Here is a 15,242-nt window from a genome sequence, read left to right on the forward strand (position 1 = left end):
AAGGTGCCTACTTCCTCTTCCACCATGATCATTTCCTGAGGCCTCCCCAGCCATGAGGAACTGTGAGACAATTTAACCACTTTCCTTTATTAATTACCCAGTCTCAGGTATGTCTTTATAGCAGTTTGAGACCAGACTAATTCAACTGTGATGGTGGATACATGACTGAATATGACTGTCAAAACTCAAAGAACTGCACACCTAGGAAAGGTAAATTATATCTTAATAACTTGATGTTAAAAGCCATTAACAGCTGTTATCTATGAGAAAACAGAACTAAGTAGGGTGGATGATTAAAGGATACTTTTTTTTCTACTTAAACATATTTGTACTACAGGAACTTTTCTAATGAGCAAATAATTTAGGTACTTGACAATAATTTCATTAAAGTTTTAAATAATAACAATAATATCTATCTTGAAGGGGTGTTGAGAGACCCAAATGACATTATGTGAAAAGCATACAGCACAATGTATGAACTCAGACAGAGGCAGACAGACACATAGATACATAGATAGTTACAGGTAGAGAGAATTTGTTACCTTCCTCTCACCTCCCACCTCCCCTATTCTCTTCACTCCCCCATCCTCACCCTCCCTGGCCCCTTAATGACCCACATATTCTGAAATGACAAGGTACAAAGGCCAAAGGGCCACTGAGGGTGACAGCCATGACTTACCTCAGTGACAAAGAGTGTGCGAGGGTCGATGATATCCAAGAAGTGCCTGAAGCGGCCATAGAAGGATGTCTGAGGAAGGGGATGAGAGAGAAGAGTAAAAGGATCAGTTGCTGTACACCCTACTCCAGACACTGAGGAACCCCACCCACAGCTCTCCTTTATGATTGGGGTCCCCCAGTCCCCAGAACTCCCCATGTGGGTAATAAATGCCAATGAGGCCTCAAAAATCTGAAGACAGCTTTCCTAGGGTTGACAGTTTTCCAAAGTCAACTCAGAGAGACCACTGAGATACTCAGGGACAGGCCCATCTGCTCGTCCAGGTGCCTCCCATTTTCCCCCTTCTCTCCCAATGCCCTGAGATCTATTCTGAGCCCTTTAGAAGCTCCCAAGCATCCCTGGACACGCAGGCTGAAGGTGAGGCCTGGTCCCCAGACCCCCTTCCTTGCTGAGGACCTCAAGTGATACAGTGTCCTACCTTCCCCCCACAGGGTTCCTCCCCAAGATCCAGCTCTGCCCCCAGGGAGAGGTCCCCAAGCGCAGCTCAAGCCTGAAAGCACCAAGCTCACAACCCTCAGGTCATCCTTCACCCATAGCCCTGTAGCTGCTGAGGTGCAGGACAAGGAGCAGCTCCCTCAACCTTGCCCCAGAGCAAGGGCCATGGAAAAGGAGGGCTTTGTGCTAAGTGTGGCCACAGGCATTAGAGCACAATGAAAGGAAACCAAGCAACGGGGCTGCTGGGCCTTCTGTCCCGGGGACTAAGCCAGCTGGGCAAAGCCGAGCTCAAGGGGAAGATGGAGGGTGCCAAGCTCAGGGATGAAGGGGAAGCTGCAATCGCTGGGCGTTCATGCCTCACTACACTCTGGGCTCTGCCCCAAATTCCTCCCTGGAGCCCCACAACTCTCCAAGCACCATCCTTTGCAGAGTGGAGAAAACAGAAGCCTCCACATTCTCTCCCCTTATTTAGTAGGACACGAGACTCTGCAGTCAATTCCTGTTCCTTTCCCTTCCCAATAAAGACCATGCAATAGGCTCCAGGTCATCTCAAAGTCCCCCAACACAAGAGTTCTTATCCCACTTCCATTTCTCTTCCACCATGGCACCCCTGCATGAAGCAACCTCTAACCCCTAATGCCACCACTTTCCAGGTGCTGTCTGTAACAAACCAGATCAAGCTTCAATCCATTCCTAACAGAAACAGCTGCCTCTCTAACCTCTTATAATCCAGACAGCCTGGACCATTTCCCCATTTAAGACATACATAGGGGAGGCTCACAATGCTCTCCTGGCAAAATTTCACCCTTAAGAAGGTTGTCTAAGGAAACAATCCAAGATGTTCAAAGATGTGGTCAGGTGGATACACCAAGATGTTCGCTGCTGTATTATTTACAAAGGTGGATGGTTAAATAAATGATGGCCCATTCATAAAACCAAATACTATGCAGCCTTTAAAACTATGTTTTCAAACATTTATGACATGGAATAATGCTCATAATTTTATGAAATGCATATAAGCAGTGTGATTCCAACTCAATAAACAAGCAGATAAACAGAGCTAGACAGATACTAAGTGAAAAGCAAAAAGACCAAATGACATCTAGATCCTGGTCCACTAAGAGGGACCAGGGTTCTTTACGAAAGGAGCTGATTTGAAGGCTGGAGAAGGGAGGGTACAAGATGAAACTGGTACATTTTGTTGCACCAGAAAGTAATGAAGTCTTACCCCCCAAAAATGATGGGGACATGTTAAAAGGATCAATGAAGGGTAGGTGGCACAGCGTGTTCTTCCAAATGCGATAATCTGAGAAGTTCACAGCATCACTCACATAATATTCCAAAGGGACTGAATCTAATCATGAGAAAACAAAACAAACCCAAATTGAGGGACATTCCATAAATTAATTGGTTTTGCTCTTCAAATACGTCAATGTCATAAAGACAAAGAAAGACTGAGAATGAGACAGTTCCACATTAAAGAAACTAAAGAGAGAACTAGATGCATTGTGTGACTCAGGACTGGATCCTGGATTAGAGTGGGGAATGATTTCAAGAGCATTACTAAGAAAAGTGACAAAAGTGGAATACGGGCCATAGCTTAATAAAAGTGTTGTATCCATGTTAAATCTCCTGAATGTACTTACTACATTGTGGTTATATAAGAGAATGTCCTTATTCTTAAGAAATACATGCTAGACCAAGCACGGTGGCTCACGCCTGTAATTCCAGCACTTTGGGAGGCCAAGGCGGGCAGATCACCTGAGGTCAGGGGTTCGAGACCAGCCTTGCCAACAGGGTGAAACCCCTTCTCCACTAAAAATACAAAATTTAGCCAGCTGCAGTGGCACATACCTGTAATCCCAGCTACTTGGGAGGCTGAGGCAAGAGAATCACTTGAACCTGGGAGGTGGAGGTTGCAGTGAGCCAAGATCACACCACCGCACTCCAGTCTGGGCAACAAAGCAAGACTCCGTCTCAAAAAAAAAAAAAAAAAAAAAGGAGATATAGCTGATGTATTAGGAAATGAATGAATACAGCCTATTCGTAAATAGTTGAAGAAAAATAACATGCAAAAATACAGAGCAGCCATAAAATCTGGACATGTAGGTACTATAATTTCATTTATTTACAGATTAAAGATGTCCTGATGATATCATGTATATTTGCTACGTGTCTAGACTTTATGATTACCTGTAGACAAAGAGAATAATAAAGGAAATGTGATAAGATGCTAAAAATTGGTTGTCTAGGCAAAGGGTATAGGAAGTTTTCCTTTTACTTCTTGCAACGTTTCTGTAAGACTGAAAGTATTCCAAAATAAAAAGGCAAAAATTGTATTTTCAAAAAAGCTAAATGAAAATACACTAAAATACTAACAGAGATTGCCTCTGGGTAATAGGCTTATATACGATTTATATTTCCAAGTCTGTAAATTGCTTTTGAAATAAAAAAATCAATATTATACATAATACACAGAAATGATACTATATTTAAAAATATATATTTAGAGCAAAATGCAAGCTGGTCACAGAGGCTTGCTCCTATAATCCCAGCTACTTGGGAGGCTGAATGATAGTATCACTTGAGCCCAGGAGTTTGAGATCAGCCTGGGCAACACAGTGAGACCCCATTATCTACAAAAAAATTTTAAAAATTAGCCAGGCATAGTGGTAAGTAGTCCCAGCTACTTAGGAGGCTGAGGTATGAGGACCACTTCAGCCCAGAAGTTCGAGGCTGCAGTGAGCCAGGATCATGCCACTGCATTCCAGCCTGGGTGACAGAGCAAGTGCCTGTCTCCAAAAATAATATAAAATAAAGTAAAGGCTGGGCATGGTGGCTCACACCTGTAATCCCAGCACTTTCGGAGGCTGAGATGGGTGGATCACTTGAGGTCAGGAGTTTGAAACCAGCCTGACCAATATGATAAAACCCTGTCTCTACTAAAAGAAAAACACAAAAACTAGCCGGGCATGTTGGTGGGCACCTGTAGTCCCAGCTACTCAAGAGGCCGAGGCAGGAGAATTATTTGAACCCAGGAGGCAGAGGTTCCAGTGAGCCGAGACCATACCATTGCACTCCAGTCTGGGCAACAGAGTGAGACTCTGTCTCAAAAAAGAAAAATAAATAAATAAAGTAAAATATGAACTGATATTTTAAGTATTACACTTGATTATGAGCTCCTGAAGGACATGGGCTATTGAATGTTCCTTCCTTATCCTCCCTGGTTCCAAGTCTCCTTACATATCTGAAAAGAAGTGTCTCCTGCCACAGGAATGCATGAGTGGGCTGATGAGCAGCCAATGGCCTCAAGGCTTCTGGGTGTGGTAGAGGTGGGCTGGGCTTTGAAGGGAGGACAGGATTAGGAAAGGATAGCAGTATGGCGGCCAGTGGTCCAAGGAGGGAAGAGGATGACCAGGGGCAGACGAGAGAACCTGCAAGGAGAATGGCCTGAGCAAAGCAACTTCTTGAAGATGGTCCGGCAGAAACTTCAGCCTCTGACTTGTCCTGCAGTTGGCACAGTCTTCATCCAGCCCCCAGCCCTGCCAGCCTTCTTGTGTCACTTTCAACCACAGCTAACGGGGGAGACTCCCAGATAAAGCATTTTGGTCCACAGACATCGAGAAACTCCTAATGAGCTAGGCTCAGGGGATACCAAATGAACAAGGCTTCAAAGAGCTCAGAGCCCATCAAGACAGACTAATAACTATAAACAAATAAATAAGTAACTACAAAACACCGATCAGAGCTTAAATGAAGCATCACAAAGTGTACTGGGGACACACAGAGTTCTTCTTATGTCTTCCTAGTGTGAGTCAAGGAGGTATCCCAGTGGAGCTGGGACCACAGGGTGGATGAGTTTACCTAACAGAGGAGGGTAAATGCAAGAGGATGAAGGCATGAAGCTTAGGATCAGAAGCTGCACCAGACTCCTGTGGTCTCTTCATTCATTCACCATTCAACCCAGTACCAAGGGGGCCCACTGTGTGCCCAGCACTGTGCTAAGTCCTGGAGGTAGCAAGGCTGACTGACTGTAGGGAAATGAGGAAGAGCATCCACAGATGATGCCTAGCTTTCTAGTGAGACATGAATGTTTGTTAACCAGAATAGGGACAGCAAGAAGCATACAGATTAAGCGGGAGGAAGATAAAAACTCTGTATTGATTATATTAGTCTGAGATATTTAAAGGGCCTTCCAGATGTAATTTTTCAGCAAACACTTGGACTGAGATTCAAGAAAGAGATTCTGAGTTGGAAATGTCAGGCACAGATTGGCCTAAGACCCACCCATCTACCCACTATAGAGACAACAAACCTATAGTCTGACAAAGTCAGATTTACTGACTCACTCAACTAAGAAGGGCACACAACAGAGGAATTATGGGGTGCCTTGACAAACAAAGAAAAAAATATTTAGCATAGAATTTGATTTAAGGAAAGTAGAGTAAAATTTAAATGAAGCAGTGCTTCAACAGGCTCCAAGGAAAGCAAGACTGTGTGGAAAGGAGTCAACATAGATCTGGACCAATGACTCATAGTCTTGTTTCCTTAAAAACTATAAAGTTAAAAGTAATGAGAAATGTTATGACCAGGAACCCCTTATTTGCAGCTATGGGTCGATTCTCTGAGGCAGAGTGACTTAGACCTGCCAATCAAGAGGTGGACGGTTCATTCCTAATGATATGATTTAAACAGCAAAGTTCCTGGCAGTCTAGGACCTTACAGAGTGAGACAGGAGTATGAAAGAGGTGGTTACTGGAAGAAGGTTGTTCCCATACTTTATAGCTCTTGTGAGAAACACTGTTTCTTTGCAGCTGGCTGTGTCTGTCCTCCCTGCCAGATGAATGGCAAGGAAGGTTTTTACTTTCTCAGTCACAGTTCATTTTCATTTTCTCAATCATCTAAAATGTAGAGCCTCCCTCCCAAATTCAGCTCCCATCTTTACCCAATCACACAATCAGTGGATGATTTTCCTCCCCTTTTTCTTTGCAGGAAGAATGAGTCAGCCAAGTGATTCCTTCTCTTTCCCTTCACAAGAAAGGTGAGTCAGCTAATTCTCAGCAGGAGCCTGGGGCCTGCAGCAGCAGCTGCCTTCCCACCTCCACCAGCCAGCTCTCTCCCATCTGCAGACCCCCAGGGAGACCAGGCCTTGAGAGCAGCAGCTGAGGACAAATATCCCAGAGGCTGACACTGCCCCCCAACTACACACACCAGACCTCCAAATTACTGCTCTTCAGGATTAAGAATAATATACTCACTGAACCTACAACCCAAAGCAGAAAGGCTGCGCCAGCCCAGTAGTCCTGAATCAGCTGCACCTTGAACTACCTGGGTACTTCAAAAACCAGGCCATACACCCACAGATTCTGATTCTATTGCTCTGGGGGTGGCCTCCAGGCATCAGTGTCTATTTTAAAACTTGCCCAGTGTGACTCCTGGAAATGATGACCCCTCTTCACTGCACAAACCAGCCCAAGAGCAGCACTAGAAAAAACTCACTGTCTCGGCTATAGGAAGAAAATGATTAAAATACATAACTACCTGCAGGGTACTGTGATTTTAGAACTTTATTTCAAGCAAACTAAGAGAAATTTCCCCCTTGCCTCCCAACTCTCAGCCCACACAAACCTTCCAACCTTGAAGTGAAGAAAGCATTTTTCTGCCCAGCAAGCAAGCTCTCCATGCCCCAGAGGCAGCCCTGTGGAACCAGCCTGCTCTGCTCACCTAGGCCTTGATCCCCAGCACACTCATACCCCCAGTCATCTCAGCAGATAAATGAGACTTCCAAAGGAGCAAGGAATTTTTGCTTTTGAGACACAGTCTCACTTTGTCACTCAGGCTGGAGTGCAGTGGCATGACACAGCTCATTGCAACCACTACTTTCTGGACTCAGGTGATTCTCCCACCTCAGCCTTTGGAGTAGCTGGGACTACAGGCTACTCCTGTGTGTCACCACACAGGGCTAATTTTTATATTTTTTGTAGAGACAGGGTTTCACTATGTTGCCTGGGCTTGTCTCAAACTTCTGGAATCAAGTGATCTGCCCATCTCCGCCTCTCAAAGTGCTGGGATTACAAGCATGAGCCACCACACCTTGCCGGAAGTTGTTAAAAAAACTTCTTTCCTTCTTTCTTATTTTGAGACAGGGTCTCATTCTGTTGCCCAGCTGAAGTGCAGCTGTGTGATCATAGCTCACTCCAGCTTCAGACTTCTGGGTTCAAGGGATCCTCCTGCCCCAGCCTCCCAAGTAGCTGGGACTACAAGGGCATGCTACCATGCTCAGTTGGTTTTCAAAATTTTTGTAGACATGGGGTCTCACTATATTGTCCAGGATGGTCTCAAGTTCCTAGCCTCAAGCAATCCTCCTGTGTTGGCCTCCCAAAATGCTGGGATTATAGGCATGAGCCACTGCACCTGGACAACAAATCTTTTTTTTTTTTTTGAGATGGAATTTTGCTCTTGTTGCCCAGGCTGGAGTGCAATGGTACGATCTCAGCTCACTGCAACCTCCGCCTCTCATGTCCAAGCAATTCTGCATCAGTCTCCTGAGTAGCTGGGATTACAGGTGTCTGCCACCACGCCCAGCTAATTTTTTGTATTTTTAGTAGAGATGGGGTTTCACCATGTTGGCCAGGCTGGTCTCAAACTCCTGGCATCAAGTGATTTGCCCACCTTAGCCTCCCAAAGTGCCAAAGTGCTGGGATTACAAGCATGAGACACTGCGCCTGGCCCTGGACAACAATTTATAAATGGACTGAAACACAAATGGAAGAAAGTATGTGTGTTTGTTTCCTGTCCGGAGGCCCCAACTTGGTAAACATGGTGTCTGGGCCAGAAGGGCAAACAGTGAGTTCAGGAGAGGAAATGAGCAGAAAAGGAAGAGGAAAAGAAGCAAAGTAGCTCTCAGAGGTTCCCTGGGTGCTGTGTTGTCATCTCCTCCCTTTGACTAGGCACTTGGAGTAGTAGTTAAATGCACAAGGAACAAAGGAACATGCTAACCACTATCACAGAGATGCCATTAGCTACACTGAGAAGGAGGGAATTCTACAGGGACAAACAACCATTTCTTCAACAAATATAAAGAGAAAAGAGGAAGACAAAACTAACAGATTAAAAGATACAAAAAAGGCCAGGTGCAGTGGCTCATGCCTGTAATCTCAGAACTTTGGGAGGTGGAGGCAAGTGGATCACCTGAGGTCAGAAGTTTGAGACCAGCCTGGCCAACATGGCGAAACCCCATCTCTACTAAAAATTCAAAAATTAGCTGGGTGGGGTGGCATACACCTGTAATCCCAGCAACTCAGGAGGCTAAGGCAGGAGGATCAATTGAATCCCGGAGGCGGAGGTTACAGTGAGCTGACATCACACCACTGTACTCCTGCCTGGGTGATAGAGACTCTGTCTCCAAAAAAATAAATAAAAGATACAAAAGAGAAATACTCAAAGGTAATCATATGTGGGGCTTATGGGATCCTGATTCAAACAAACCAACTACAAATAATGTGATGATCAAGGAAATATAAATAGTGACTGGCTACTTGATGATATTAAGAATTAATGGGCCAGACACAGTGGCTTATTTACATGCCTATAAATCCCATCATTTTGGGAGGCTGAAGCAGAAGAATCATTAGAGGTCAGGAGTTTGATACCAGCCTGGGAAAAATAGCAAGACACCTGTCTCTACAAAAATATATATATAAATATGGCTGTGCATGGTGGCTAACCCAGAGGTTGAGGCCAGAGGATTGCTTGAGCCCTACTGTTCTACTGTACTCTAGTTTGGGTGACAGACAGAAACCCTGTCTCTAAAAAAGAGAAAAAAGAAATAATGATTTTAGGTTTTAAGGGTGTGGTTATGTTAAACGAATCAAAAAACCCCCAATATCATATGATAAAGAGAGCACTTCACCTCTGTGATATACTTCCCCTAAAACCCATAACTCTGAGGCCAGGTGCAGTGGCTCACGCCTGTAATCCCAGCACTCTGGGAGACCAAGGCGGGTGGATCACGAGATTGAAACCATCCTAGCCAACATGGTGAAACCCTGTCTCTACTAAAAACACAAGAATTAGCTAGGTGTAATGGCTCATGCCTGTAATCCCAGCTACTCGGCAGACTGAGGCAAGAGAATCACCTGGACCTGGGAGACAGAAGTTGCACTGAGCCGAGATCGCACCACTGCACTCCAGTCTGGGCAACAGAGCAAGACTCCAGTCTCAAAACAAAACAAAAGAAAACAAAAGAAAACCATAACTCCAGTCTACCCAAAAGAAAGACAGTAGGCAAACTCAAGTTGAGGGACACTCTACAAAAAAACCTTCCAAAATTGTCAAGGTCATCAAAAACAAGCAAAGTCTGAGAAAAACTCCCAGGTACTATGACTGTCACAGACCAGAGGAGGCTAAAGAGACAGGGTAACTAAATGTAACATGTTCCTGGATGGGATGCTGGGACAGAAAGGAGGCATTCGTGTAAAAAAACAGTAAAATTCAACGAAGTCTGGAGTGTAGTTAATGATAACGTACCAGTGTTAGTTTCTTAGTTTTGAAAAATGTATTGTGGCAATGCAAGACGATAATAGAGGACAATGGATGAGGGCTAGGCAGGAATTAATTCTCTATTGTCTTTTGACTTCTGTAAGTCTAAAATTATTCCAAAGTAAAAAAGTTCATTTTCAAAAAGCTAACTAAAGAGTCTTTATTTTTTAAGAGACACCTACTAATAGGTTCAATGAAATGATGGGATGTTTGGGCTTTGCTTCAGAATAGTTCATTAATATGAGTTGTGGGGGTTGGGTGTATAGATGAAACAAAGTTGGCTTTAAGTTGGCAACTGCTGAAACTGGATGATGGGTGCATAAGGGTTCACTGACAACTGTCTCCAGATTTATATGTTTGTTAACTTCCATAATAAAAAGTTGACAACAAATAAATAAACAAATATGAACTCTGGAGCCAGACTGACTGGGAAGTTACTTAATCTGTTTGTGTGCTGCAGTTTTATTACCCATAAAATGAAGATCATTACATCTGCCTCACAGGGTTGTTGTGAAAATTGAATAAGACAATACACAAAAAGGATGGAATGATGCTTGGCTATCATCACCATCTTATGGGGAGAAAGATGGTCACAGACCAACACTCATCATCTTTCTTCACCCTCTGATCCTCCACACCCTCCACCCTCTTCCTCCCCCTGTCCATTTGCACAGGGAGACCCTTGAGGAAGTAAAGAAGAGTTCTGGAGTGACTCCAGGGAATAAGGAAAGACCTTGGTGCCAAATCCTGCAGAAAGTGGTGAGATTAGTTGGGGAACAAGAGTCATGTCCCTGGCATGGGTGCTGGGAATGAACCCTGGATTATCAACCACCTTGAAGTAGGCTTGTGTCAGGCCAGCCCAAGGTACTATGAGCACATATTACACAACTATTACATGCCAGGGCAGGACAGAGAGATGTAGGATGGGCCCTAAAAGAGCTTGTCAACCCAGTACATATGTGGCCGACCTTTGTGTCTTTAGACTCACCTCCTTAGAGACACTCCAACTCTGGGGTGTCTCAGCACTGATGAATCTTACACTGTCAAACATGCCCCCACTTGGCTGTAATTTTATAAGATCCCTAAGGGAGAATTTGGAAAAAAGTTGGCCCACCTCCCCAATCACAATCTTACAAGTCAATTTAATTCAAGTCTGCAAAGCCCTAACTGTCTCCAAGATATTCAGGTATACAACAAATTTTCATTAAGCACCTCTTAACTGCCAGGCACTGTGCTGAGCTTTGGGAGAGGCAACATGGAGTGAAGGCAGACACAGCCCTCACTTCCACAAAGTCCACAGTTGAAAGGGAGACACAAACGGCAAGGAAATAATCATCACAAATCAATGTATACACTGAGATAGGTGCTTTGCAGTAAGGGAACAGTCAAAAATTCAATCTGGGAGTGGCAGGAGGCTTCTCCAAGAAAGTGATACTTCATGGATACACCAGGGATAAAGAGTGGGAACAAGAGTTAGGACAGAGGAAGAGGTGATGTTCCAAGCAGACGGCCCAGTGGTGGGAGGAAACATGGTGGGTTCAGAGGCTGAAAAGCAGCCAGTGTGATGTGAGGGAGGGTGCAAGGTGTGGGTGGGTGGGTGGATGGTGTGATTTAAGGAAGAATTAGTCAGAGGGGTGGGCCATGCACACTTTCAGGGCCCCTTCAGAAGTGAGGTCTTTATCTCAGAACCAGGGGAAGCCATTGGAGGGTATTTAAAGGTGCAAGGGGGTGGGGAGTCCCTTGATCAGATCTGCATTGTTGGGACACAGCCTTGCAGAAGGAGGAGGCGCTGGAAGAGGGCCAGAATGGAAGCAGGAAGACCTGCTGCGAGGCTACTGCAGTCAGTGGCCCAGGAAACAGACGATGAGAGCTTGGTCCAGGATTCTGGCAGTAGAGATGGGTAGACTTGAGAGCTGTGTAAGAGGTAAGATCACTGGGTCTCTGGTTCCATTTAGAGGGTGAGGGAGAAGGAAAGAACACAGGAGGCTCCCAGGTTTCTGACTGCATTGATTGGGTGGCAAGTTGGGCTGCTTGCAAGCCAGGGAGCCACGCAGGAGGAGCAGGTGTGGAAGAAAGAGAAGATGCTTAACATTGATGAATCACATGTAATGTGCTTTATGCAGGTCACTATGATGGAGAAGGGAGCTTCAAAAGTGGATAAAACAAATACTTTTACTACCTTCAAGAGCGGTGCCAAAAAGAAGTACCGCAATGGTTGCAGGAACAATAACCTCAAAATATTTATCTATAGCTCTAGAGCAGTGCTCACAACAAAGGGCTCAGTCATCTAAGCCACTAAGACATATTTGATAAATGTCTTTTGGGTAACTTAATGTCCCAAGTGCCACATACAGATAGACACCTGGAGAGAAAAAAAACTCACAAATCTTTTACTCGGCACATTACTATATGCCTAACCTGCCTCTATCAGGGTAAGACAGAGGCAGAGAAGGGCAAGTTCAGCCTAACCTGCCTCTATCAGGGTAAGACAGAGGCAGAGAAGGACAAGTTCAACTCCTTCTGGCAAGAGGCCTGCAGGGGGATTGAGGAAACCAAGTCATCACACAGCAAACATTTAGAGGACCACAGGACAGACTGTATGCAGAGCTATGAGGATCCCACTCAGGGTGGCCAAAGACGTATGCTGGCGAAGAGGTGTGCACCCCAATAATCTCACCCTAGATGGCCTCCTACGCTGGAAGGAAAATGCCAGTCTCGCCTTGGATACCTACATGCTGAGATGGCCTACTTTTAAAAGGAATTAAAGTCCTGTTAAGAAACACTGGGGACATTTTTTTCAGACGGCTCAGGAGCCAAGTTCCCTAATTATCAGCGAAGCTCGAGGCCCCCTTTTGCTGGAACCTGTCCCCCTTCAACCACCACGATTTGGAAAAAAAAAAAAAAAAAAAAAAAATCCACCGCACCGACCTTTGCACAATTTCCTTTCTTCCTGCAAAGTTCTTTTCTGGCCGCTTCGGCTGCCGCCCACCCCTAGCAATCCCCGGTTCACTTCAGCGGTCTCTCTGTCCGTTTCCTAATAAACTCCGTCTCCTCGGTGTGGGAGGCTAGCCAGCCGGAGAGTCTGGGGCGCGGGAGCGGCCCCTCTCCGGCTCCGGGCCCAGCTAGAAGCCCGGGCTCGGCGTTCCACCCGCGCCTCCGCAGACCAGGACCGAGTCGGCGACGACCCAGAGGGGGTCCCGGAAGGAAAGAACCCCTGTCGCCGTGTCCCGAAGATCACAAGCGGGTCTGCCTAGAGCCAGTGCCCTGCGGTGCGAGGGCCCAGGCGCGGGAGACCTCTGCAGAGGACGCAGCGAAGGAGAGGTGGGGGGGGCTCCCGAGCCCCTCGAAGGGAGGGCGGTCTCAGGGGATGACACAGCGTTTCCCCCGCACGCCCGGGCTGCATCCCCGCAGGGCAGCGGCCGGCTAGCTGCGTCAGCGAATCCTCAGCCCGCGAGGGGGCGCGGGCACGGGGGTCGCCGGGCCGCCTCTCGCCTCGGCACTCGCCCCCAAACCCGCCGCGCGCGCCGGGCCCGGCTTGGGGGCCAGGGCTGGGGGATGACCGCGGGGCGCGATGCTGCCCGGCGGCTCCGCCAGCAGCTCGAAAGGAACGTCAGTCCCCACCGGAGAAAAAAGTTAGAAGGCATCCCGGCCACGCCAACTTCGCATCCAGGGCCGGACTAGAACTTTACGCTCCGGGCGGGCAGCTGCACAGCCGGGAGAGACCCTGAGCAGCCGCTCGGAGCGGGGCGCTCGGGACCCTGACCGCAGCCGGCGGCGGCCAATCACAGGGCGCCGCGGGCGGGAAAGGCTAGAGGGCGCGGGCAGCCGGGGAATGACGGCGCCAAGAGCCAATGGGAAGCCACAGTGGAAGTCCGAGCCCGCCCCGCTGACCAATGGGAACGGGGTGGCTGTGGCCGAGGTCCCCCCAGGCGCTAGCTGCAGGCTCCGCCGGCCGCGGGTGGGAGACCCTCGGGCTGAAGGGGACTTTGGAGGGGAGTTTGCTGGCCCTGTCTCTGCCACCCGAGGCCCGCAGACCACAGCCCGGTCCTCACCTGCTGGAAGCGAGGTTTGCCCAGTTGGAAAGGAGGTGCATCGCTCGACGCGCTAGCGGCACTAGCTGCCGCTACCGGTGCTGTAGTCGCTGTATCCGCCATGGCCACTGACGCCCGCAATCTCCGGCCCTTTTAAAATGTCCCTCCTCGGCCCCCGCCACAGCTTCCTCTCCCGATTGGCCTTAAGCAACCGCAGCGAGAGATGCGCAAGGGGTTGTGGGGAGTGTAGTTTTTCGCGTCATGGCGCTTAAAACCTTAGACTGCGGAGTTGCGGCGGAACGGAGAGGTCTCGGTGCGCGCCGCCCGCGTTGCAAGGTACAAGGTCGGCAGCCCACAAATGGTGTTCCTGTCTACGCTTAGATCCCCACAGGGGACCACGGGTCACCCCTCGCTGCTTACCTGCACCCAGAAGTTAAAGTTGCTGCCGTGGCCGTCGCTCCCGAGGCCAGGCAGCCCAGTAGAGTCCCATTCGAGCGGGCCCGACCTGAGACCAGATGGGCAAAGACTCCAGGCGGAGTAGGGTTAACCTCAGAAGGCTTTCTGCAGGGAGTTGCACTGCGGAACCTTCTCATAGTTTCCTCCGTCGCCACCCTGCCTACTCGCCTGTGCTCTCCGGCTGCCCTAACACTCAGTTCCTGGAGCATACTGGGACCTGCCCCTCCCCCTCCGACCCCTAAACATTCTGTACCCAGAAGACTAAATCTTCGCCTGATGCTGCCTGTCTTTCTGGCTTCAGCCTAAACATTGCATTTCCCAGTCCATCACTGCTTCCACAAAATCCCATACAGGTTCCGTGGCGCCCAGCACTTATCGCTTGCATTCACGATTACTTACTGTTTTAGACAGTCTTTCTTACTGTAAGGTTCACAGGGCAGGGACTGTGATTTTATAATTCACTTAAATCTTCAGAACCAGACATAAGAGAGCTCACAGTACAGACTCAAATATGTGTTGGCTGTGAGTTCATCAGTGGGGACTTAAGGGCCTTGGCAACCTTCACCTTCTCTGGCAAACCAAGGAAGATCCCTCCTGGGCCTAATTCCTGGGCAGGAGAACTTGGGACTGGTGGGTGGGGAGGGCGTTAGGTAAGGGGGAGTACTACAGATTGTGGAGTAAGCACCAGCATGGATAATAAACACACACAGTTGCAGAATGGATTAACTGAATATTCCCAGCTGAATTACCTGATCAGTGGCCCAGGCTGGGGGAGTTGGGGAGCTGCCTGTTTTACCCAAGATGACAGTAGAAATATTTGGTCTTGACTCTAGGGAACCCTACTTTGGGTCTCAGTCTCATGGTGACGTGCAGAGTTGGCTCATGTCTGTCAGTGTTTCTGGACACTGCATGAGCTGTAGCAAAGTTTTTCATCCTCTAGTAGTTGAACCACAAGAAACACTTTTCATAAAGCTGGAGGGAGATTCTAGCTAGCTATGAAGAACAATTTGTATCTTAGATTTCTGTCTTCCATTCCCCCGTTA

General features: G+C 47.5%; 1 protein-coding gene across 6 annotated transcripts in view; it reads right to left on the minus strand.

Moving 5' to 3' along the window:
• The window catches only part of SFXN5 (sideroflexin 5), a 128,089-nt gene extending 113,870 nt beyond the window's left edge, over nucleotides 1–14,219 (minus strand). For 4 of the 6 annotated variants that reach the window (XM_012475662.2, XM_064364238.1, XM_021670736.2 and 1 more), the window contains exons 1-2: nucleotides 13,765–13,905; nucleotides 680–748 (exon numbers count right to left, since the gene is read on the minus strand). In XM_012475662.2, the coding sequence (XP_012331085.1) occupies nucleotides 680–748; nucleotides 13,765–13,866 (171 nt within the window). In that variant the 5' untranslated portion in view covers nucleotides 13,867–13,905. Of the gene's footprint in view, nucleotides 1–679; nucleotides 749–12,640; nucleotides 13,488–13,764; nucleotides 13,906–14,163 lie in introns of those variants that run through there. The other 2 variants (XM_064364237.1, XM_021670733.2) reach the window with 2 other exon arrangements.
• Between the last annotated feature and the right edge of the window lie 1,023 nt (nucleotides 14,220–15,242).

The sequence above is a fragment of the Aotus nancymaae genome, unplaced genomic scaffold (assembly GCF_030222135.1).
Source record: "Aotus nancymaae isolate 86718 unplaced genomic scaffold, 86718_ANA_hifiasm-v0.15.2.pri h1tg000057l, whole genome shotgun sequence".
NCBI lineage: Eukaryota > Metazoa > Chordata > Mammalia > Primates > Aotidae > Aotus > Aotus nancymaae.